Here is a 26,845-nt window from a genome sequence, read left to right on the forward strand (position 1 = left end):
CACACATTCCTGTTTGCCCCCAACGTCTATCACAAAGTGCTTGTCCCCTGTCTCTATGACACGGAAAGGGCCTTCATAAGGTGGGCGGAGAGGCCCACGGTGACCATCCACACGGATGAAAACGTATTTAGTGGACTGTAGGCCACTGGGGACATGAGTGTTCGGTGAACCATGGCAGGACGTAGGGAGTGGAGCAAACAGCCTGGCATTGTCCAATAGGTTAGACCGCTGGTGTGTGGCTGACCAAGGGGCTGTGGCGCTAGGCATGAAATCCCCAGGGACCCGCAATGGCTGGCCGTAAACCAGCTCTGCTGAGGAGGTCTGCAGGTCTTCCTTCGGCGCTGTCCTGATGCCAAGCATGATCCAGGGGAGCCTGTCTGCCCACGAACTGTCCTTCAAACTGGCCCGCAGGGAGGCTTTCATGGATCTGTGGAAACGCTCACAGAGGCCATTGCTCTGGGGATGATAGGCCGTAGTACGGTGTAGTTTAACTCCCAGGTTTTCAGCAACAGCGTTCCAAAGTTCGGAAGTAAACTGAGCACCACGGTCTGAGGAAATGTCTGACGGGGTGCCAAAACGGGACACCCAGGTGCCAATGAACACACGTGCAACGTCTGCTGACGTTGTGGAGGACAGTGGAACGGCCTCTGCCCACCGTGTGGTCCTGTCTACCATCGTCAACACGTGAGTGTAGCCCTGTGAGGGTGGTAGTGGACCGACTAGGTCAATGTTGACGTGGTCAAACCGCCGCTCCGGCACTTCGAAGCACTCCAGTGGAGCTTTTGTGTGACGGTGTACCTTAGCACGTTGGCATGCCACACAAGTGCTCGCCCAGTCCCTCACGTCTTTCTTAAGCCCATGCCACACAAACCTTTCTGCCACCAGCCGCTGCGAGGCTTTGGTGCCTGGGTGCGAGAGGCCGTGGACGGCGTCAAACACAGTCCGCCTCCACTTTGCAGGCACAACAGGCCTTGGTGAGCCCATGGAGATGTCGCAAAGCAGAGTGGTGCCAGCATCGTCGAACGCCACCTCTTGCAGTTGTAGACTAGTTGTGGATGAGAGGCAAGCCTGCACGTCCGGGTCTGTGGCCTGATCTGCTGCCATGCTGCTGTAGTCCAGGCCGAGGTGGACTGCCCCCGCAAGCGCACGGGAGAGGCAGTCCGCGACATGGTTGTTCTTTCCTGAGATGTGTACAATGTCCGTCGTGAACTCAGAAATGTATGTGAGCTGACGCTGCTGCCTGCCCGACCATGGCTGAGTGACTTTGGACATGGCAAAACTCAGTGGCTTGTGGTCCACAAAAACGGTGAACCGGCGCCCTTCCAGTAGTGAACGAAAGTGTCTGATGGCCAGGTACACGCCAAGTAGCTCTCTGTCGAAAGTGCTGTACTTCTGTTCACTGGGGCGCAACTGCCTGCTGAAAAAGGCCAGAGGCTGCCAAGCGTTACCCACCCACTGCTCGTAGACCCCACCCACCGCAAAATCTGAGGCGTCCGTGGTGAGTGCAATTGGGGCGGAGGGGGCAGGATGTGCCAACATTGCGGCCTTAGCCAGGGCCGCCTTAGCATCCGCGAAGGCCTTATCCCTCTCTGCTGTCCAGTCCACTGCACGTTTAGGTTTTCCGCCTTTTATAGCTTCATACAGGGGTCGCATGGTTTGGGCGGCTTTGGGCAGAAAACGGTGGTAAAAATTAACCATGCCAAGAAACTCCTGTAAGGCTTTGACAGTGACTGGGCGTGGAAAAGTGGTGATGGCTTCCACCTTCGATGGGAGAGGGACAATCCCGTCCTTTGTGACTCTGTGTCCCAGAAAGTCAATGGCGGACAGGCCGAACTCGCACTTGGCTGGGTTGACTATGAGCCCGTGCTCCGTGAGTCGCTCAAAAAGTGTGCGAAGGTGTGACATGTGCTCTGACAGGGATGAGCTTGCCACAAGGACATCATCAAGGTACACAAAAACAAAAGGCAGGTCCCGTAGCACAGAGTCCATGAGCCGCTGGAAAGTTTGAGCTGCATTCTTGAGCCCAAAAGGTGTGCGCAGGTACTCAAACAACCCAAAAGGTGTGATCACAGCTGTTTTTGGGATGTCGCTGGGGTGCACGGGCACCTGATGATAACCTCTGATTAAGTCCACCTTTGAAAAAATCACTTTACCAGCCAAGTGTGCAGAAAAATCCTGGATGTGCGGAACTGGGTAGCGGTCAGGCGTTGTCGCGTTGTTGAGCCGCCGGTAATCGCCGCAAGGGCGCCAGCCTCCCCCAGGTTTGACAGCGAGGTGAAGGGGTGAGGCCCAAGGACTGTTAGAGCGTCGAACAATCCCCAAGCGCTCCATGGCCTCGAACTCCGCCTTTGCTGCTGCAAGTTTCGTTGGCTCGAGGCGCCGAGCGCGGGCGTACACAGGCGGGCCAGCGGTGGCTATGTGGTGCTCGACGCCGTGCTTGGCAGTGGTGGAGGAGAAGGTGGGTTGCGTGAGTGCTGGGAACTCGGCGAGCAGCCGCTGGAAATCGTTCGTGTTAGAGAGCAGACTGGAAAAGTGCACTGTGTCAGAGTCAGTGGGCATGCATGCATAAGAGCAGAAAGTGACAGCGTCGATCAAGCGGTGATTTTTAACGTCCACCAACAGTCCATACGCACATAAAAAGTCGGACCCTAAGAGTGGTACGGCCACCTTGGCCGTCACAAAGTCCCAGCCAAAACGCTGCCCCCCAAAACACAGTTCAACGTGTCTTGTGCCATACGTACGGATGGGACTGCCATTGGCGGCTTCCATGGGGGGGCCGTGGGTATCAGCCACCACGTCCACCTGTGAAGCAGGCAGAAGGCTCCGTTGTGCCCCTGTGTCGCAGAGGAAACGCCGGCCAGAGATGGAGTCGCGGATGAAGAGCAGCCTGCCAGTATGGCCGACACTCACGGCCACTAGTGAGCGCCGGCCTTGAAGTTTCCCACTCCACTGTAGCTGCATGGAGAGCGGCAACGTTTAGCCTTGGGGCCAAACTTCGCATGGTAGAAACACACACCTGAAGAATGCTGACCTGAAGGCTGCTGACGACGAGGAGCTGCTGCTGCGATGAGTAGGTGATCATCCCCTGTCTCGGAGACGCCCCCTGCCGGGAGGAGGGCTGCTGCACAGGGCTGCTGAGAAGCCAGAAAACACTTATCAGCCTCCGCGGCCAGTGCTCTGCAATCAGTGGTCGCAGTGTTGGCCAAAGCAGCTCTCACGTGTGTAGGCAGTTGGCGCAGGAAAAGGTGCATGAACAGAAAATCCGGGTTGTTGTCCCCCAGCAAGTCGAGCATGCGGTCCATTAACTCGGAGGGCTTACTGTCGCCGAGCCCTTGAAGAGAGAAAAGCCGGTTGGCTCTCTCCGCGTCAGACAGTTCAAAAGTTTTAAGCAGAAGTCTCTTCAGTGTTTCATACTTTGTTGTCGTAGGAGGACGTTTAAGAAGGCTCACCACTCTCGATGCCGTGGAACTTCCGAGGGCAGACACCACGTAGTAGTATTTAGTGTCGTCGGCGGTAATCTCACGCAAGGCAAACTGTGCTTCCGTCTGAGCAAACCATGCAGAAGCCGAGGATTCCCAGAATTCGGGGAGCTTGAGAGATACAGCGTTGGCCGTCATGGTTAGGCGATCTGGATACGTCCAGCAAACAAACTTCGTTCGGGGTCACCAGTGTGGAAGTGGCATTGTTTGTAAAGATAATGCAGGATACTTCTCACGTTTCGACTCGGAGGCGTGAGTCTCATTTATTCATTTTTCAACACCGTTAAAACATGGCGCTGCGCATGAACAGTAATGCTGCATGTGTAAACATCACCGGGACATATCATAACCAGAACTCTTAAAGTGACCGCACGTATTATGCGCAGTGAAACATTAAAACCTACGAATTAACACAGAACTGAACACAAGTGTACAAAGGTGAATTATGCATATATCTGTAAACGCTAAGAGCGCTACACTCACTCAGATATGGTCTGTCATCAGTACTAGGGCTATCAGCTAAAGTTAGTGATTCCAGTGCACAACTCAGCAGTTAAATTGGAAATGAGATGGAAAAAATGCCGCAGGGTTGAGGAGAAAAGGTGGTTTCAGGGAAAATGGATCAACTCTTCAACTTCCAGAGCTTTAAGCCCGATCACATGGCCTTCCCCAGCATGTGTTTGTGACATGATAACAACTAAACCAACTGAACACCTCCATTTGGTGGGACGGCCATGAGATGTGGCTGAGAACTTCAGAAATACCAAGGGAGTGAATTATTTTTTTCAGTCATGCTTGCAGCTTGGCTCTAGGGATGGCAATGCTCTTTTTTTCTTATTGGTGCAAAAACAAAACAGAAGTGGCTTCACAGACGCAACAATGACGGAAACAAGGATAAAGTATACAAGGACAGAGACTGGATTGATATGATTGGTACATTTATAAAACAAAACAAAACAAACAAGGTCAAAACAGTAGCTCATCATCACGCAGTTACTGTGGTTTAAACTGGTGTAATTACCAAGTGTTTTACAGGGGAAATCTGTTGAATATTGTTGGTGTAATAATAAATAATTAGGTAATGATAAGGGAAGAAGTAAAGATTTGTAGCTAAATAAACAGCTTGCAATTGATATTTAGAAATGGTAGCTATTGTAGTAATTGTCTTTTTTGCCATTGTTCACTATTTTAGTGGTGGTTCAGCTGAGGAAAGATCTCCTGGCGGACATACAGATGGGGAGACTGAAATGCTAAACATACAGCTGAGGTTTAATTTGTGTAATGTTTGTCCACAGTGTTTGAATGGATGGTCATCTGTAGTAATGTGCAGTGTGTACAGGAGTCGTCAGCAAGTCCCACTTTGTGTAGTATATATTGGGTGAGGTGCACTCTGTGTAGGATTTTGAATTGATTAAGTTGCTGTTTGGCACTATGGGACATTGGGAAGATGTTATTGCAGATTTGCATCCAGGAGAGGATACTGATGGTAACAGCTTGATCCTAACAGAAGTTTGTAGGAGAGTTTTTTTTCTGGGTGGATATGAGTAGGTGGTTGCAGGTGTGTTGACATTTCTTGTCAAATAGTGTTTCAGTTGTGAACATTGCAGTAAGATGTTACCACTGATAAATTTTTTAGTGTTTCGTAAGGAATGAGTGACACGTAATCAAATTAGAGTCCCAATTGAGTAATTCCTGCTCTTTTCCCTGGATTGAATGCTGTCTATTTATTTTTAATCTGAATGTCCAGATTGTGCCAATTTGGGGTAAGATGATGGGTTTTTTTTTTTCTCAGATTGATTACTTTAATACTTTTAGAGTCCTGTGGAGGTGCATCTATCCGTGATTCATATGAAAAAGACAAAGATTGGAGAACAGAAACATAATTTTATGTTGTTAGTTGGAATTTGATATATTTTTTCTTATCCTGTAAATCATTTCACATCCTCTGAAATTTATTTTGTCACCTCTTAGGGGAACTAAAAGTTCATTTCTTCACCTTGGCAATAGTTGGCATTATTTGTTGAGTGGCCTTTGGGTATTTGCCAAAGAAAACTTGAAAATATGTTACATTCACCTTAATGAGGAAATAGCAGGAAAACAGTGAGAAATGACATCCATACTTCTAACACAGATAAGTCGGCATTGTATTCAATCAATGTACACACAACAGTATTTTGTTTTTATGATAGAAGATATACATGTTCATACTGTCTCTTTGGTCCTGTCTTGTAGAATCCTGTAGGATTGGCTCTTCATAGAAACGTTTTCATTTTAATAAATTAGTTCAGAAGTCACACACTTGCAGGGCATGAACAGATCAAGATCAAAGTAGCCCCCATTAACCTCCATACAGCTTTCAAAGCATCTGTAGAATCTCAGTGAAATCTCAGTAAAATAACCTGCTGTGTGAGTGCTGGATTTCTGCGTGTTGCTTCATCCCTGAAACTGACATTTACTTGACATTTCAGCCTTTGAATGACTTTTGCATTAATGTTATGGGGCAAAATGAAGTGAGGAAGGAAGACAAATAGTTTCTTTTTTTTGACATTTTCAAACCTTTGGAAGGTTTGGTGGCAGAAAGAGGAAGACAGGATGGAGGCAGGGGTCTAAACATAAAGATGAATCAATAGAGAGAAATCGAATATGAGTGTTTTACCTGGTGGGCTTGACAGCCGTGCAGAAATGTGTCAGCAGAGTCTCATGGTGGAGTGGTTTATAAACAGCCTGGGAGATGTCAAGTCTCTGTCAAAGTCACATGAAGCAGAGCGACTGTGACTGTCTGCACTTTGACTCAGTAAAAATAACATGCAGGGATCATTAAACAAAAGATGGGACATGCAATGTCTTATTTTTTCCCTCTTCAACTGACAGGACCTGGTAATGTACCAGTTTCTCTCAGTGCTTGGGAATGTAAAGTTTAAATAAACAAAATATGAGGTATGAGTAGAAATGTGTGCAAAATGTTGCACCAATCCTGTAATTTCAGCTGCTTTTGTTCTGCAACCATGAATTGCATAATCAAAATGTACACATAATCAATACTTTGAGACAGTTTAAAGTTTGAGAGCAATAAGTGTAGAGATATATGTGTTAGTTGTGTTAGGCCATGCAACCCATATACAAAGCATGCTGGAATGTTTCCTAATACATTAACAGTGTTTCTGCACAACTTCATTTGATGAGTTAACAAAGGATCAGTTAAGAATTTATTCAAGTCATCTTTTTGTCACATGACTGTACTCAGGTTATAGGCACTCAGATTTTCTACATGTGATGCCAAGGTCACAAGGTACCCTGACAGTGATTCACTAGATGTTACTTACTGCATATGATTTTTTTTTAAACAATATTACCATTATTTAATTTTGGTATATTTCACAATTATCAAACATGTGGTTTTTGGGCACATGCATGAATCTGTGAACCCCCCAAAATTATTCCGCTGATATCGATTACAGCAAATTTCAGAGATAGAAATTGAGACCACAAAGAAATATTGTGAAAAGTGCTATAATTTCAGTGGTATCTAAGAATTAAGAAGTGATTAAATCTCACAATTAAGTATTCAGTTGTTTATGGAATTACCCTTATTTACCCTTTACATAATAAGCTATAGTCAAATAGTATAACAACGATGCGCCTGCCGTGCCTCAGCTGTCTCCAGAAGAAGAAAATCAGCCAATAGTCAGTCACTTCCTGTTTACGTTTCCACAAATGACGTACGCGGCTAACATCAAGAAAAACTGTTTCATAGCCGAAACAGAGGATAACTTCAGAAACAGCTCTTCCTGTTTCTTGTGAAGCCTGGACTTAAATTGTTGAGCACCGGGGAGTGTGAACGACCTACGGTCTCAGCTGTCCTGCTCACATTCGAGGACCGAAGAAACCTAGCCGTGCTTCTAAGTGTAGCTAACCTAAAGTGCCGTAGGTAGAAAGCTAGCTGTTAGCTAGCTAGCGAGCAAGAGAAAGTCAACAGCACTTCATCATTAAACAGAGCGCTCATCGACTGTCAATATGGAGAATAAATATAACCTCAAGAGTCCAGGTAAGCTCCCTCTTAGATGTTGTTTTGCTGTTCTTCTGCACCTGTCTCCCAGTTTGCTAACATGACTGACACAGCTGAAACCCACAAGTTTACTGATGACATTTCTTATTAGACTTGGTCGACATAAGCCGATTATTATGTTTATTGACTCAATTTGTGTGTGTATGTGTGTGTGTGATCCGCATTCACTGACTCTCATTAAATTGCCATAGGAATTCCATTGCCATAACTCTGTACCTAGGATGAACAAAGTAGTGTTGGACGCGTCTGCATGTAACGTCATAGATACACTCGTGGACGTGTATTAGCAGGCCGCACTGGTGTTTAGTTGAAAAAAGCAGAAGCTAGAGTTTTGTACACAGAAGATGACCTAGGTGGGGTCAGCTTGGTGATAGGTGTACTTTGCAAGGATATTTCCGGTCCATATAACCCGAGGAACAAGTGAGTTAGAGGCAGTGACGTCATTGAAACTCGGTGTGTTTCACAGGAATATGCTGTTGCTTAGTGAGCAGTTTAACAAAGATGAAACTGAAAGATGAAAAAAGTAGAATTACCTCATGGACAGTAGCTGATATGCTAACAAATCAAACATGCACCTGATTCTACCCAATATACTCCAACATCCATCCTACTCCAACATACTACTTTACTAATCATGTTTACAGACAGCTGAACAAGCAAGCTTCTCATGGTCTATTTGAATGTCATGTTCTGAGTAAGATCTTAACCAGGATACTGGTATAGCTGAAATGATTAGTTAATTCATCAATTAGTTGATCAACAAAAACGTAATCAGAAATGAGAACTGATTGTTTCATTTTTTTAAGCAAAAGTAATAAATAAATGCCTCACATTGTAAAGTTACAGCTCTTCGATTGGCAGGATTTGCTACTTCTCTTTCTCATACAAAATGGAAACAGAATATCTTTTGGGTTTTGGACTTTTGGTTAGACAAGACATATCAAGAAGAAGATCTTTGTAGTTGTGATAAGCATTTTTTCATACTTTAAATGGAGAATTTGGGTGGTCAGCAGACACAAAAGACTAGAAAAAGGTAACAGTAATGTTATAAAAGCTTTAGGTTAAGTTTAAGTTCATGCAAAGTATCACCAAGTAATTGCTAGACTATCATGCAAGCTTAAAGTTTGCTCTACTGGTGCACAACTGCTGCTCCAAGGACAGTCGCACACGTACACATATGCACACACATGCAGGTGCTCAGTACCCACAGGCATGCATGATTTGTTTAGAGCCACTGGGTTGGAACTGGTGTGTCTAGTTTTCAGTTTTCAGTTTTAATGTTTCAGAGTGAGTTTCAGAATTACTTTATCACAGTCCTGATCTAACTGGAGTTTATGTCTAATGCGAGTAAAATCAACCATAAAACACGGCAAAATAATACAATGGTGGTTAAATTTAGAAACTTACATATACACAAGATCAAATGTTAAATAATATAGCTGGCAGCAGCGATCCCAGGTTCAAGTCCTTTTTCTGTTCAAACAGAAGGAAGCAGCTCAATCAGCCAGAATTAGAGCTGTGAGCGGTGTTGTGGAAATTTTCCGTTGCTGCTTCTGCTGGTGAAGAATGAAATAGAGACTTCTGCCGGCCGACAAGTTTTTATTTCCTTTGCAAAGAAAAGGTCAATCAACATGAGCGGTCAGGATGAAGAAAGACCCCGAGCATGGGGAAAACTGGACATTTTATACTTGTGGGGAAACCCACCCCTGGGGTGTCTTTCCCATCCTTTGTTTGCTGCAGAGTCGGCCCCTGACCCAGAGGTGTGTATTCGTACCGTTGTCTCTTGCAGGTATCGGTACCGACCCCCTGAGGTGCGTGTTAAACCGTCTGGACATTACAGTTTTAATTACAATAGGATTTTGATAATGCTGAAGGAGCAAAAGGGAAGTAGGAGGTCTCAAGTGGTTGACAAAAGGATTTGAGTATTGATGAAGAGACAGAAGGGAAGTTGTGTGTCCCATGTAGTTGAGATGCAAGGGACCTTAAAAGGGTTTAACATCTTGGTGTGACGGTTGGAGGTTGTGTGTCTCACAAAGAAATTGAAATTGCCATTACAGCGGCAACTCGCAGGTTTCAGGTTTCACAAAGGTGAACAAACAAAGTCATTTTAGCTAGTTTAATTCTGTTTAAACATGTTGTGAGACCTTTCACACACTTGTGTTATCATCGGAAAACCTGCAGCATTACACTCACTGTGCACTCCACGTTCACCATTTGTCCCGCCTTCAATCGAATTTGAAGTAAACTTCTTCGTTCAGGAGATCGCAAAAGATGTCTCCAGAGGTTTTAATCAGGATTGCTCACAGGCATCCTGAGGTATTAGGAAATATGTGATAGGCCACACCCACTTGTACCAGTCAGTATGGCTATTCAGATTTTGTTTAATAATTGGTGAAATTCTGTCCACTGGTCTATGAGGTACACATTTTTGATATTCAGGTTGGCCAAGCTCAAAATGCTTTTGTAGACCTATTCCCAGTCATCTAAAGATATGTGCCCAGATTTATTATGATTAGACAGAGTTATGGCAATTTTCCTGCCAACCCCCTGCACTTGCAAAGTTTTTTTGGTTGATGTCTCATTTATAGTAGAAATGTATATCTGAGTCCCACGGTTCTCTATATCCATTTTGGTGTCGATACAGCCAAGATGCAAAAACTCAAAATGGCAGAAAATCCATCATGGTAGACTTTTTATTGTCCAGGAGGCTTTTCTGTAGAGCACATTGAGCTGGACATGTGTCCAGTTTTATGTAATTTGGTCTTATGGTGTTAGGGGCAAGGCCTTTCCAAAATTGTATTTTTGGGCCTTAATTGGAGCACCATTGACATTGCCTTGTCATTTCAGAATATGTCTTAGAAGGAGTGTTCTTGCCTCTGTACTGCAGACATCTAAGAACAAAACAGACACGAGGCCTAATAGTGATCCTTGTGAGACACTAGGGATGGGTCTTGATTTTCGAATATTTTAACAGTCACTGAAATTTAAAAAGTCAAATACTTTATACAACTTTGTCTTAAAAAATACATTTTCCCCTGTTTTTAGCCTGTTTGAGTGTGACATAGTTCATTGGGTGTTGTGGGAGGTAGATCTCCCTTGTGTGTGTGTGCAGAGTCCTGATTGTATATTAACAGACAAAAAGGAAATCATTTAACTACATAGCCTACTTACGCATGGTAGAAGCACAAACAACCCAAATCAACAGAATGTGATTGCTAACATCCTTCATCAGCAGAGGTGTCTGCTCTGGTATTTACTAGCTCCTCTTGCCCAGCTCTCTGCTCCAGCTAGTTACTCGCTATGAGCCAGGCTAAATTAGTCTAAAGAAATCAGTGTGCTCACAAATATCATAAGACAAGAAAAGCTAGCTGCTAGAATATCACAAGTCTCCAACAACTATGCACAAAAGTCACTTGTGAGTGAAGCAACAGTCTGAACTCTACTAGAAGGATATGATTTGAACCTGCTGTGAACAGAAATAGAGCAGTCACAATGATGAAATTTTAGTTGCTGATTGTCATACAAATAATTATAATTCAATTGTCTTTTTTGGTTCATTTTTTGCCACACAGCTTTGCTGTGGTGTTTGGCCTTGCAACTTAGCTTAAATCCATGCTGTTCATTTCAATGGCTGCTCATTGAAGTGATGCAGTGGAATGCAGGTGTGCGTCCTATACGTTAAAATCCGAGAGGGTGCAGTAAACTCACAAGCAGCGTGTTCAAGACATGCCATCCATTTTTTCTTCAATGCTACACAGTGAATTAACAGTGTTATGAGTCTTTGTGAATTTGGTTTGAATCTGATCCACCGTCCAGACTGTAATTTAGTGAGAAATCTTGATTCTAGTAATGAAGTCTGGCAGGGAGTTGAGGCGACAAAATCCAAAATCCTTGAAGTCAAAATAATTCATGCTGAATTGACAAGAAACTGTTGATGTATGGCGCCTTTTATCTTGTGTTTCTAGAATAATGTGTTTTTATGGATATATAAGGAATTGTTAATATGTTTGGCGTGATATGTTCCTCGCTGAGTGCCGGGAGCTTTAGTTTAATTCAAATACTGTATGTATATTTTTCAACGTTTTGTCACCACCACACACAAAAAACACAACGTAACTGCTAAAGCATGATACGGTTGTCTGATGTTCATTGACGTTATTAGTTTGATTAATGGTTTGCAGTCTAATGATGTGTGTTTGTACTGATTAGTGACGGTGGCTGATCAGGCTAATTATCAGCTAATTGAAGTCAGTTTCTAACGTCTGTATGCAGTCAATGGTTGCCATCTCTGTACGTGTTTTTAGACTGTCCTAAATATGACGTGCTTGATGCAGTTATTAATGACTCATGATGAAACATGAAAACTCAGCATTCTTGTCGCCCTATTTGTAGCTCTCTTTTATAAGTAACAATCACATGTATTCACCCAGAAACAGCCAATATTTCCCTATATAATCTGACTTCCTCTTTCTGTCCGCTGCTGTGTGTCTGCATTATCTAGTGATGAGAAGAGATTAGTAGTCTCGCTTTGGGAAGTTTCTCATCAGTGTGTTTAATGTGTGAAAAAGTGTTTTAGGTCATTTTCATGACTGCTTATGATCTCAGGCTCAAATGCAAATTGTTGCATGGGTATCGAAACTTATTCAGATTTATCATAATCATCCGCAGCCCATTTATAGAGTTTATTTTAACTTTATAATATAACAATAACAATTATTATGAGCTGTTCACATTTAAAAAAAAAATCAATCATACAGCATTCTGTGGAAAATTCAAACATCCTGGTTGCAGTTTTAATAAAAGATATGGCTGGTATCTGGGGGCATGCAGCAAAGGGCCCCAGGTTGGAATCAAACCTGGGCCACTGTGGTTAAGACTATGGATGTAGCATTAGCAAAAATTCACAGTACGATAATATCTTGATATTAAGGCAACAATATGATATTCATTGGCGTCTGTTTGGCGGTCAGCTCAGCTGTTGCAGTTCAACTGTGGTGAAAAAATGCCGCTACAGGCTTCACTCGTCCAAACAGATGGCTTTCAAACCCGCTTGTATAACGAAGTGTGTGCACTCCACTGTACACCTAACGTGTAGGGACAGTCTGACCTCTCATCGCTACATCTGTATTCCATGTGTTGTCTGTGACAACAGCAATACTGTGATGATTGTTGTTGGATATGTTGATTGTCAAGCTCCCACTGCAAAACATTTCAAAACCTCAGCTATGTTGAGGCTGAAGCTTTGTTGTTGTTGTGATTGGAGCTTTTCTGGGTGGTGATGTGCCAAATGGCTTCTCGTGTTTGGTGTGCTTCCTGTAGTGAAGTTGACCGTCATCCAGCAGTATTTGCAAGTTGTTTTGCGTTTGTCATCTTCCTTTTCGCCATTGCCAGTTCTTGATTCGGTAAAACTGAACTGAACAAGATTCAATATATTGTTACATCCCTTGTAAGGACACCAGCTAAGTACATGAGGTGTGCTCTTTCCCAGGTGAACATGCCCTGTAGGCCACATTAAGTGAATCTACAGAAAACCTGTTAAACAAAATGCAAGTTATGTGCGTTTCCATATACTACCACTATGTGAATATTTAAGGAACCAGTGTGTAGGATTTAGTGGCATCTAGCAGTGAGGTTGCAGATTGCAAAAAACTGAATACCCCTTGCCTCCCCCCTCACTTACCAAGCATGTATGAGAACCCATGATGGCCACGAAAAATACAAGAGGCGCTCTCCTGAGCCAGTGCTTGGTTTGTCTGTTCTGGGCTGCTGTTGCTGGTGGTGCAACATGATAAGGTAAGATAAACTTTATTAATCCCCAGCAGGGGGAACAACTGTAATGGAAACGCAGCTACTGATATTTTATGCAATGAATATCTCTGTTGAATAAATTAGGCCATTTAAAGTATCTTCTAAAATGTTTGAAAACACAGGCCTCTATGTTCAGTAACCTATTCACATGCTGATATTTGTTTTTTTATTTGCTTACATTTATTTTCCCCAGTGGTAATTTTAGTAATTAATCTATTTGATTGGCCCTTTTAACTGGAGCTTTCATCAATTTCCGTGTTTGCTGGTGTTGTAGCATTATAGCATTATTGTGTTGGGTGGGAGATGTGAGCTTGTCTCAAATGAGATTAACTACAAACATTGCATGATCTAATCTGTAGCGTTTCATGAAGTCACTGTCATTCAGTTTTTGGAGAATATTTCTCCTACATGCCTTTCCATTTTCTCCTCGGTTTAAGAAACTCAGTTTCTTAAACAGTTTTTTAAACAGTTTTTCACTCCAGAGTGTTATTAAGGACTAAGATGCTCGGGGAAATTATTAGGCAATGTCATAATTCTCCGACTTTTCGTACTATTTCGTCACAAGAAGCAATTCTTTGTAGAAAGCGTGAATACGACTCCTGGCCTTTAGTTGAATGTGGTGGAAGTGGCAGTGGTGGCAGTGGTGGCAGCAGCTGCAGCTGCAGCAGCAGAAGAGCAATGAGGAGAGTGCTCAGACTTTGGAGGAATCTTTTTCCTCCCTCCCTCCTCAGTGATCTGTGCTTTTCACATCTTTGGAGCTGTTGTTATTATGCAATAGTGTCTCCTCTCCTCTCCTGTCCTCTGGACAAACTATGAATCATTCCCAGTGGCAAACACTCAAAAATATGTGTTGCGTAATATGATTTGGCGTACAAGGATTATCACCCTATCAGCCAGTGACCAGACCTCTGCTAACCCAACAGGGCCAGAGGTACTTGTGTGGGAAAGGGCTTTTCCATGTCGTCTCTGCTTAGTGTCACTGGAAGGAAGAGCCAAAAATGGGCATGGGATATGAAACTCAGCAGGCGATGTGGAGCACTGGAGCGTCTGTCACAGTGTGTCCTGCACTGGAAGGGACAGTGGTTTTAGAGGATGCTGTGCTGAGATCCTCCTCTCTCCTCTTCCAGCTCAGCATGCTCAGGTATTAGGTGTGAACAATATAAACTAAAATTTATATCACAGTAGTTAGTTTTTGGTTAGTTTTTTATGGTGACTCTATTATGTGAAAGGGATACTCCTCTCAAAACATCAGTCTGCCTCTTTTCACTCTAATAACAATGCAAGGGAACTAACCTTACGAATGTTTTTTTGTTGCTTTCTTTTTAAACTTCTGCTTTCATTGGCTCCAAATAGGAATGAAAATGATATCTAGGCTTACGTGTGATTCATTCTCACATGTCTATCAAGTATATTTACACACAGTGGCAACAGACTCACGTATTGATGCCGCATGCAGCAGAGGAGGATTTTCTGAAACAACAAAACCAGCTGAGCTTGTGTTGCAGTATGAAGTGCGGAAAAGCTCACACCAGGACTACTACTCCAGTTATTTAATCTGCTTCAACTGACGCTTAATGTTCACACAGTTTCTCTTTCTCTCTAAAATGATGTTTTTCCTCACCACTGTTGCCAAGTGCTTGCTCATTAGGGAATTGTTGGGTCTCTGTAGATAAAGAGTTTGGTCTGTACCTGCTCGATATGGAAAGTGTCCTGAGACAACTTCGGTTGTGATTTGGTGCTATATAAATGAAATTGAATTGAATTTATTAGAATTATCCCTCAATATTAGATCAATCAACTTTGCTGCAATATGTGGGTCTACAATAGATGCTACTAGCCACATTAGCCGTGTGTGCTAAGGTCAAATGTAACAGGCTAACCAGGAAAATACACAGTAAAGCAAGAATGGCCAAACTTTTAGTGGATGACCTTTATTTTGTAACATGTAGGTATCGTGATCTTTTGAAAGTTGTGTATATTGAAATAATATACAACTAGTATGTCTGTCATTGTTTTTGTTTTCCCTCTTATGGACGTAATGCCCCCCCTAGGAGGGGCACACCCTGCTATTTGAGAGGCACTGTTTTAGGTAATGTTGTCAAAAATCCATTGCCAGTGGGGCTCTACTTAACTCCCTATAATTATCATAACTGATTTTGCTCAAACAACAAGCCACAGTCACTGAAAGTGCAGTTTGCGGGCCAGTGGTGGCCCTCAGAAACAATTTAATACTTTCACTTTCAGTAGCCTACATTTAATGCAATGGAAAGCTACTGGTTGCATGGCAACTAGTGGCACCTTGCAAGTGTTGTGGAATTCCATTCTGTCATCAGAGCTAGAGCTGTTAGGTAAAGTTAGCCGTGTCTGTGGACAGCTCAGAAAGGAAAGGAGAAAAGGAGGTTTCAGGAGAAGTGGATCAACTCCTATTTTGTCGGACAGAGTGATCTGACATATCTGCAATGAGGTGAAGTTAGTGCCCAAGAAACTCCATTTTGAGACTAGTCACAAATCCTAATGACAAGTTCATGAGTTTTCCTATGTGGAAATGTCAATTTTTACTGTTGCTGTCTGTCTAATGTAGAGTGGGTTTTTGGCAGACAGTGGTTTCTCGCACAAGTGGAGACAAAAAAGTGACAGCAGTCTAACCAACAATGTGACTTCATGGGCCTGACTGAAGACACAGAGTACCTGGACAGGTGCATTTGATTTATTGTTCCCACTGTTGGCCATTGTCTTGGCCTGCCTCAGTATTCAAGGTGTTTTGTGCTTCTGGTAAGGATGGATAACAACAACAACAATAATAGGATGATGATGATGACTCAACAATGTCTTGCGAACAAATGTTATTATGTTCTTTCTCTCACTGTTCTGATTATCCACGTTCACTGAAATGTCATCATCAATGATTAAATAATGGGAAAAAGGAGTTCATTTCATTTTTGAGCCAGTGAACATATACACGGGACCAGTAAATCTCTGATCCACCATCTAAATGGGCCAGTGGGAGAACAAGGCCATGTTGGACACTGTGTGGCCCTCAATCGTATGCTGGCTCCCTAAATTGGCATTCAGTCATCACAACTTTGAGAAGCCCTGCTTTAAGGACAAAATAGTAAATAGAAGTTATGATGATTGATGGCTGGCTAGACAGACAGATGGACAGATAACTTGATGTGGGAGATGAGACATCGCTCTCCGAGACTTGGTCCTGATACCAGGATATGTTGTCCATGACCTAAGGAGTCCCAGGCTGAGTGTGAGCTGCCACCGGCCCTGCCATCAAAGCTGGTGCTGCCAGCCACCGTCCCAGAAGGAACTGGTGGATGAGGCTCTGAGTTGACTCTCCCAAGTGGCTCATCTCTCATTCTGAAGTGCCTGTCCAGCCCTGATAGCCTATCACACCTCTCAGTGCTCTGATTCCACTCTGCAGGGGCACTGATGGATTCCCCAAGTCGACAATCATGACTAACTGGTGGCCAGGAAGATAGAGAGGATGTTTTAACCTGAATAGCTTTTAGCTATAGCTCTCTAAATCCACCCCCACCCCCACACACACATTTTTAAGTGTCTCACTCTTTCTATCTGCCCCAAGCCATTTTTGTAGAACGTTGGGATTTTGTAAAACTATGTCTAACTATTAGACAAAGAAAAAACACACTCTCTTTCAGGAGGTAAGAAAAGAACAAGTATTCACAGTATTCAGACAAGGGGTGGATGACCGGCGTATGTGCATAACGTACATTGAAAAAGATAACTGTGGAAAGGAGGATGTTACTAATAGTTTTTAATGCTCACATTCATACTCAGGAGTCTGTTTTACCACACTGTCAGTCCTCCTCCACACAGCCATAATGTGCAGCTCAATGCCTCATTTGCTGCTGTTGCTGCTGCCGCCGCTGCTACTGCTGCAGCTGTGGGAATGAGGCCCATAGCTGCTGGCGTGTGCCAAGGCGTGCAGGGTAGTTGTTGAAGAGGCCACTGCTCCCTGTGCTGTCAGGACAACTTAGGCCACACAACGGGCTTGTTGTCGCCTTGGGCAACAGGCATGTTCCATACTCTGAAGTTGAACTCACTGTATACAATACATAGACATGCATTGTAACTCTGAGCCATTCAGTGCACTGTACTCTATGTTCCAGACTTCCTACACAGGCGTGACACTTACAAAAAAGTGGCTTGGGCTGAATGATTTTTATTTATTTTATATCAAAATCACAATTTGAAGGTGTGTGATTGTAAAATTGCAAGAGCAGCAGTTTAATTATACATAATTAATGACGTCTTAACAAACTGCAGGGGATGGTATTTATAATCAGACAGCTATAGTGACAACTCTTAGTGGTAAAGTTCCTTATTTTAGCCAATTACCGTGAATTCTGTGAGTTGTCGTGCTGTTTACACTTGACTGGATGGTTTTGGAAAGAAAGATACACTGCTCTGTGTAACTGAATTAGAGGTCATTCCCCTTGGATCACAGTCTATACAAACAGAGCTAACTAATAAGTTCAGCTGATCAGTACCTAACTTAAAACTACCTTCAACCTGACACCTACTCTGTTGGGTTAACCTGTGTCCAGCTGCTGAGTATCAGTTTTCAGCCTGGTGTCTGTCAAAAAACATCAATTTGGTAGATTTGACAGTCACAAAATAATATACATGACACACCTGTCCAAACCATCATTACTACAGTTGGCCACTGTTTGGCTGTTATTAATATACTACCACTATTTAATGTCATGAGTATATTTGGTTATGCTAAACAATGCGTATTTTCTACTTTGAGAGTGATTTTGAAGTAGTAATAAGTAGAGCAGTAATGGGGGATTTGGTTGGTTTTTATCCATGTCAGACTGGTCTAGTCTGGTGAAATCTGGTTCAGATGTTCTGACTTTGATGATCTTCTATCTTTTCCTCTAGTGCCACCACAAGGTTGCCATATGTTGTTCAGAGTGAAATATCTCAACTGTTTAGATTGTGCATGGATTGTCATGAAGTTTGGGTCAGACAAGCAAGGTCGAGGATGGATTCTTTTGACTTCGGGGATCCTCTTGGCCTTTCGACTCGCACCACCATGAGCTAGTATTTCTAAGTGTAGCAGCAACTATTCGATGGATAGATGTTGTAATTTATTTGCCTCAGAATTAATTATGATAACTTTGATCCTCTGACTTCTCATCTGGCACCATCTTTTCTTTGTTTGTCCAGTCCTTTGGTTTTGACCAAACACCTAAGAAACTAATGACATTCCCATCAGCCTCAGCTCTACTTTGTCAGCAAAAGTCAGCATGCTAATACCCTAAACTAAGATGGTGAACATGGTAAATATTCTACCTGCAGCACACTAGTATTGTCATTGTGAGCATGTTACCATGCTGATGTAACCGTTAAGCTCAAGGCACAGCTCTGCCAAAGTACAACTCATCTTCTATAGAAAAGTAGCCAAGTAAACTCAGAAGTTGGCTGAGTGCTTTGAACTCTAGGAGGACCTTGACAACCAGCAATTATGTTGTAACTAATTCTATTCATGTAGAGATGAGGTATGTTTTAATTACAGATTTTTTTCCATAAGTCATTGAGCATTAAGTAGGCAAAGTTAATAAGTTTGGGTATTTGTTGTTGTTGTCTGAAGGAAAATCCATAGAGTGATGTGGCCTAGTTAGCATCCATAATACCTCCTACTGTTCCATCAGCATTGAACATTGAGTAAAGACTCTTTTAAGGCAGGCAGGGATTTAACTTCATAAATAAACTCTGAAATTATGAAATGAAAAACATGAAGGAACCCAACAAAGAAAGATATACACCTACAAAGATGCACACACACACACACAGACACACAGTGATTACACCTCCACAGCTTTCACTTTCCTCCTCACACTGTCAGCAATAAAACTCATGTCCTCCACTCTTTTCCATCCTGCTTTGTATTGACTGCACAGGCTCAATGGACGTGAGACTGTCAGAATTTTCCCTCCTGCATTCACAATGGTGGAGTGATATTTTCCTCTAGACTGTAGAATATTTCAGGCTCTTTAATTTGGCTTATTGTGTGTCTCAATATAAAGCTCATTTGATTTCATATTGATAATGTCATATGAGATTAGATATCAGGAGGAGCCATGGATAATATGTTAATTCCTTAATCATATATTTTGTGGAACATCACAATAATATGATATAATTTTCTGTTCTAGCAGCGTAGAATAAAAGACTGTGCCTGTTTGGTCATGTCATTTGACTGTGTGAGTGTTCCTAATAACCATTTCTACAGATTATCACACGTAAATTAGGACTGAACAATGTGACTGAAATTAATATCACAATATTAAGAGTATTTATCAGAAATCACATACAAAATGATGAAACTGATGTGATTCATTGTTATGCAGTCCATCAAGAAAGATATCATCAACATACATCACAAAAACTGCTGCGACAAATAGTTCCATTTGAATCATTAATTTGAACTATTTAATTTTGTTTTAACTGGAAACCAATATGATTATGTGTCATCACAATGTGGTTCTTACACGAGTGAATAAATTACAATAACATTAATCTAGACCTGCAAGAAGGTGTGCTGGGGTTTTTCAATGGCTGATGCTGATATTTAACAAACAGGCCGGCTAAAGCCTGATGATAATGCCTATTTGTTGTTTTTTTGCATATGATAAAATACAAAAATGTAATAGCAATAATAATAAATGAGCCACAATTGCTGAACTTTAACATTTATTTAATTAATGTTATTGTCTACATGGTCTTGAGCATTGTTTGTTTGAGTAGATCTTCCCTACATGTTAAATTTGAAGAAAAGTATGAAATGAATGTCCACAGGTTATTAATAATTAACCTTTATTTAAAAAAACTGAATGGAAAGTAAAGTTAAAGTAAACAGCATTTATCAGATCAGCTCTTGTAAACTTGGATGATAAATAAGACACACCGTTGCGTCCAGCAGCATCTCTTTGTTTTCGGTCCCAATAAACATTTGTTCAATCCTAATATATTATTCACTCCATCTCAAAAAATATTTGAAAACTATGTGCACTGTCTCTGATGTGTCTGCTGACATTTCAGCCGATACCGAATATCTCAAAATGACAGATATCAGCCTTAACCCAAAAACAACTCAGGAATATACACACACTGGTCACTAATATTATGTGCAGACTGGTGTCGGGCCATCATTTCTTTTCCATCTTGTCCAATTGTAGTTACTCAGAATCATCAACAGGTGATCAGCTCGCCTGGTGGTGGGAGGGGGTGGGGGAGTTACATCACAGGATGCCAGTGAAATGGCATGGACAATTTGGGGTCAGGAAATGTAACAGACACCTCATTATGGTTAAAACTGTAACAAGCACAAGAATGACAATTACCGACATAAACCACCACGTTCTGAACAGACATATTAAAAACACACAGCAAAAAGTAACATTTGTATTTTGGAACATTAAAAAGCAAAATTAACAACCTACTCAGTCCAGCACTAGGCATGATGGGATATTTGGGCTGTTGTTGTCTCTTGGTTGTAGATAAATATTTATTCTGTGCTTTTTTTATCGACCATCAACTTGTTTCTGTGTGTATTGTCGTGACAGTCACATGGTCTAAATTAACACTTTATTTCGTGTTTCCAATGAATCCTCAAGCCTGCATAGAGCCAGTGTATCTGAGAATATTATGGGTTTTACCCAGATGCCAAAGGTGAGCCTGAGCGACAAAATCACACCCTCATGTTCAATTTAGCATCATTTGATCATTAATATCACACTCCAAATCATATCCTTAACAATACCCACTGTCAGTTTTGTTGAGCAGGCTGGCTCTGGAGAACAGAGATGCAGGGTGTCAGAACCGTGGAAAAGAGATGGCACACTGATTTTTAATTAAGGATTTAAAATTCACTCATCACTCGTTCTTATTAACAGGGCTCAGCAGGCTGACGTGCCGCTCCACCTGAAGCATCTCTAAATGCACAATAGGGTGCAGATTCTAGAGATAATTTTTGTAACATCTTTGTTCTGTTAGCAGGTTAGTTAAAATCAGCTCAATGTCAGTACAGGAAAAACTGTTGTTGTTGATCAGTCGTCAATATGTGATTCAATCGGCTAGTCTAATGCAGACTGGCAGTAAAATGTGTTGTAAAAAGGGCTGGGTTGTGATAGCTGGTTTCATTTGATCCAGCTCCTGGTTGGTAAAGTCCCTGATTTCACCAAGCTCAGATGTGAACATAGCTGTTATCTCTTCTCACAGTTCATGTCTCTGCACCAGCGACAACCGTGGCTGGAAGCATAATGTTTACTTGGCATTTCATCAATGCATCTTGGACTTAAGGATGGACTGGTTAGATTTTGGTGGTCAAAGGTCAAGGTCACTGTGACATCACATCCATGCCATTCTTGTGAACAGGGTATCTCAGGAATGCTGTGAGGGAATTTCTGTAAATTTGGACCTTAACTGATGATTTGGCTGGTTGTGGAGGGATACAATTGTGAGGCAGTCATTATAGTTAGCAAGCAACAGCAAGGTGGTAGCAGGCTTCTCAGTGTGAGCTGGTGCTGACTGCTGCTTCCGTTGGTTAAAATGGCAGACAGCAGTGGCAGATGTGTCAGCTGCAGCTGAAATGAATTCTGTAACAGCCAAAATGAAACTTTTGGCTGCTGTCTCATTAATGTGCTCTCTGCAGGAGGGTGTTTTTTGTGGGTTTTTTTTTTTTTTGCAAAAGAAACATCACACTCAAGACCAATAGAGTGATGACTCTTGTCTGATCATGCCAGTTTCAGGAGAATGTCTATCATGGCAGTATTTTATGCTTCCCAGCGTGCAATGCATTGAGACCTCCAATATTTGGAGCAACCAGCCCTCTAGGCCTGCAGAGTTTGTAGAATAGACCTTTAAATCAATAGGTTAGATTATTTTATCAAGAATTCATATCTTTTGCTACTAATCTCATTTTCATGTTGTAGCCACAGGTTTTGAACATGAATTACGCTTCTACTAAAAACTCCAGGCATTCCAGCCAGCAACAGGTGATTCAGAAAAATTGAGACTTGGATTTGTCTTTTTTAAAATTTAAGTCACTTGGGAATGTTGAAAGTGAAACCTGATATGGATTTAACAAAAGATATGAAAGAATTTAGGTTTGATAAACATATTCAATGCTCAAATATGGATTCAATAAAATGCTAATGAACCTCAACCCTATTCTGAAAGTATGAATATTCATCGTCCAAATATTGGTATTGATGTTCAGGTATTCAGTCTCAACCACTGTGTTTTCTGATACCGCCCAGCCTGAACGTCCTTTGTGATCGCTGTCCTGCTGACTATTGGTAAAGCTGCAAAGTCTGTCGTCTTGAAGCCTTAATGTGTGTTTGTGTGTTCGGCTTCCCCTGCCTCCTGTTTACACAAGCGTGCAGGGGGTCACAAAGTGCTCGCAGTCTTACTCAATATGTATTACAGCATTGAAAAGTTTGTACAGACGGCAGCCTGTGGACACTCTTACATCGGTCACATTGGCGATCTTCCTGTTCTGGGTTAGTCTTTTCAACAAGTAAGCTGCCCCGCTTGCAGCTGGCTCAGCACTTGTGAATTTGAAATGTTCCGTTGCAGCTCGTGATGGATGGAGCTCACACTGTGGAGTGTTGCAACCGCATGTTCAGCTGTTCACAGATCACAGCACAGCTAAGCTTCCTGTCTGTTATTTAATTTGTTGGCTCTTACGTGCAGTGCCACATGGGCAAACAGCTTTGTCGTATTTTGGGTTTCTGTTGAAGCTTAACATTTTCAGAAAACTGAACAGATTGTCATTGATGAAGGTGGAATTGCAGTATGTATGGATACAAGTGTGTAGCGTGCACAGATGACACTAGAAGCTGGAACTAAACCCACAACATTAAAGGCACGTGCCATGATGCCCAAACGGTAACATCCCCCAGGGAGGTTATTCACTCATTCTGATGGAAATGTATCTCATCTCAGGTCGCTCTGTTTTTTTAATTTGTCTTTCAGTGAAATAGAGCTGGCAAATTTGGGTAGAGTTTTGCATTAAAGACAGAAGATAGAAATCTGGTCTCCTTTCCTACAATACAACGTGGAAAACATCCCCCTGAAAGGTGTTTGCATTGCAAAACTGAAAGTACATGAGGTGTGTTGTGATCAGTTTTTAGTGCTTCAGTAGGCTGAGGTTGAATTTCTTCTTACAGAGGATCAGTTTCTCATCTGTCCCCTTGTCTTAATAATTTTAAGCTTGAGTAAGACTGCAAGCACTTTGTGACCCCCTGCACCCCTGTGTAAACAGGATGAGGCGGAGGAAGCCAAACACACATACACACATATACAGGCTCTTTCTCCATTCTCCTTGTGTATCCAATGTGGGATTACTCTGGTTGGTTCACATCTTCACTGAAGAGTGTCTGTCCTCGGGCAGAATCAGACAGAACACGTGCCCTGAAAGCCGCGTGGTGTCAAGCCATCTCGCTGCTCCACTGCTTCACCCCCCCTCGTTCAGCCTGCACAACCTCTCAGCTCGCCTCGCCTTCATCCCTGTTATTTGCCCTGCAACCCCCACCCCATCCCTACTGCTACCCGTCGTCCTCTTCTTCTGTGTTCATTTCACAGTCTCCATTTCCAGCTCAACACCCTAGCAGCCTGCACTCGATTGGATTCCAAACCAATTTTGCCTCTATGAATACCTCTTAGTTCCGCTTTCCTTTTTACAATTACTTTCCAATTTTCAGCCCCATCCTGTTTCCTCTTGCAGTGGGCTGGTAGCTGAGAGCTGGGGCTCTAGTAGAAGCCCATAAAAGCAAAAGCAAGCAAATTGACCTTGCTGTCAATAGCGCAACAACTCCTTTGAACCTGCGATGAGCACTTTGTCAAGATGAGGTTGAGACTGGTACGCTACATCAGCACCTGTTGTTGGGACTCATGACCTAGGGTTAAAGCATGATGGGATATTAAACCTCAGGCTTTGCCCCAGATGGACTTTAAATGTGGCCTCACTGTAAAGATTCGGCTCCTGTCCCCTTACGGGTGTAGCCGCAGCCTGATAGTTCGCATCACATTACGGGGCATCTTTGTGTCCATTCCTGTCAGGATAGTGAGTAAACCCCCCCACAATCATCATCGTCACCACCATCATCAGCTGGACTTAACCATCCGTCCAACAGTGATGAGGTTGTTTGTATTCAGATTAACCCAGCAGGCCTAAGTGTCTTGCTGGCTGGGTCGCGACACAGGGGTTAATGCCAGCAGATGTTTCTCATGCACCTCGCTCTGAGATCATGTTGCGTCTGCACATAAACTCTCAAAGTGCCAAAATGAAAACACAAATGAAAAAAAAAAAGCTAGTTTACTTTTTCTGTCTTAAGCCTAAGGTTTGTAGCATGCTGCCCGGTTCTGGGACTTCCTTTTCAAAGTGTGTATGGGGGAGTGCATCTGGTGTGTGATAAAATATGATAAACACCATAATTATTCATTAGTTACCATCATTGACGGTCTTCCATCCTATGTCCAAGGGCTTCTGGAGGGAAAAAACCTCTCAGTTGCTTGTCTGTACAGCTTCGCGTGTGAGTTGGAGGGATAGTCCGTTAAACATATGGGGGATTTCTTTTGTGCGTGTTGATTATTAATTATTTCTAGGCTCGAGTAATTGAGAATATCTACAGGTAACAGTCAATTGAAATGATAATAAATAAATCACAGGCTTAAAAGACAGACGCATAAACAGATGAATGCATGCATGTTGAATTGCAAGTGCTTATAGTGAGCACACTTCTCTTATGTGGTAACATTAGTGGCCGTGCAGTTGACGGTAGCAGGTTGACAGAAGACTCGTTTGAGATGAGTTGTGGCTTGCCTCGAAAGTAGGCGAGATTAGCCGATTGCCGCTGGGGGAAGTATCAAAGCAAGTCAAACATTGCCAAACTGAGGTGATATGTTGCTGTCACAGCCTGAGTGGATTCAGCTCTGTTTTGTGTCCATACACTTGCAAAGTGAACTGACACCTTCAATAGGGTATACTCATCCTGCCTTTCTTTCTGCAAAGTGCTTTGCAATCACCATGACAGAGTTGTTCCTATTGTTATTGATAGTAATAGTAGTGGACTAAGTTACACATAAACAAAGAAAGGCTGGATGCTAACAAAGACCTGGTAAAGCACAGAGGGAGGGTGGACTTATATGCACTATTAGGACAGAACCGAATAAATATTTTCATTATTGATTAATATGACGATTGCTTTCTTGATCATTTGGTCAATTTCCTATCATAAAAACAAGGAAACTATAAAATATTCACATTTTTGAACCAGTTAAATTTGGCATTTCTGCTGAAAACATGACTCAAATGATTAGTCGATGGTTGAAGATAACTTTCTTGAGATCGACTATTCAATTAATTGACTAATTGTTTCAGCTTAATGTGTTATGATAGCTCATAGGGTAAACTCAGTAAAACCTACAATTCCATAGTACTAATTTCATCAGTACAACAACAGAGTCATGGCATGTCAGTAATTTAAATCATTCCTACTTTTTTAATGTTTTGTTCAGAGTTAAACTCCTCACTTCCTGTATATGCTTCACATTAGAAGCCTGGAAGACGCACACACATCATAATCATATTTTCAGAATTTCATTCAGAAATTCTTTGCTGGAAAACAAAAAGAAAGAAAAAAACACCAGCAGACAGAGCTGTCTCGATCCCAGTTCTTGTTTTTTTCAGTATTTATATCAACTTCCATTTAGATTGTTTGTGGTCGAAACATTGGCTTGTCACATTAAAAGCCTATTAGGAGAGGGAGGTATTAAGGCCTTTGAGACACTGGAAAGCTTTTAATGCGACAGCCGTTTCACAGCAAAGTATACTGGACAGTAATTAATCACTAAGTGAAATAAGTATTGCTTTCAAAAAGAGAAACTGCAAGTACCCAAGTGGTGAGTATGACTCACTATACTCCGTTGTTGTAATGATACAGTTACTTCTGTGGAAATGTACTCACTATTCAGCAGTCTACAAAGGCGTAGACTAAATGAGTCTGGCCTTACCCTTGGTCACGCTGCACTGATCCTGTTGCCTGGCAACCTTGCAGCTGCAGTTGATGATCAACGACTAGCTGTGTCCTGATTATTTTTTTATATAATATATATAAAATCATGATAACAGATGACAAAATACATTTTTATTTATTTATTTAAGGGCTTGCCACTTGTTATGTGCTGTCCTCTCCTCTGCAACCTCATCTCTTCCCCATTATGAGCTGGAGAAGCTTATCCTCTCTTTTTTTTTTTTTTGCTAAGTGCCACTGGCTGGTTTTCCTCCTCCTGGTCATGGTGTACTTGGACCTGGTGTGTCCTCAGGGGTGGAGGCATTTTTTTCCACAGTTGTGCTCATCTTGCAGAGAAAACAAGAGAAAAGAGAAACACCCATCAGTCATGATAGGAAGACTGGAAAAGGTGACACAGCAGGACACACAAAATTCCC

The 26,845-nt window shown here is 42.3% G+C and overlaps 1 protein-coding gene across 1 annotated transcript in view; it reads left to right on the top strand.

The window, feature by feature from the left end:
• Positions 1-7,193: 7,193 nt before the first annotated feature.
• ube2j1 (ubiquitin-conjugating enzyme E2, J1) overlaps positions 7,194-26,845 on the top strand; it is a 43,219-nt gene continuing 23,567 nt past the window's right edge. Inside the window, exon 1 of the mRNA XM_041959206.1 lies at positions 7,194-7,524. Within this exon, the coding sequence (XP_041815140.1) occupies positions 7,494-7,524 (31 nt within the window). The 5' untranslated portion in view covers positions 7,194-7,493. The remainder of the gene's footprint in view (positions 7,525-26,845) is intronic.

This window comes from Chelmon rostratus, chromosome 18, assembly GCF_017976325.1.
Source record: "Chelmon rostratus isolate fCheRos1 chromosome 18, fCheRos1.pri, whole genome shotgun sequence".
Classification (NCBI taxonomy): domain Eukaryota; kingdom Metazoa; phylum Chordata; class Actinopteri; order Chaetodontiformes; family Chaetodontidae; genus Chelmon; species Chelmon rostratus.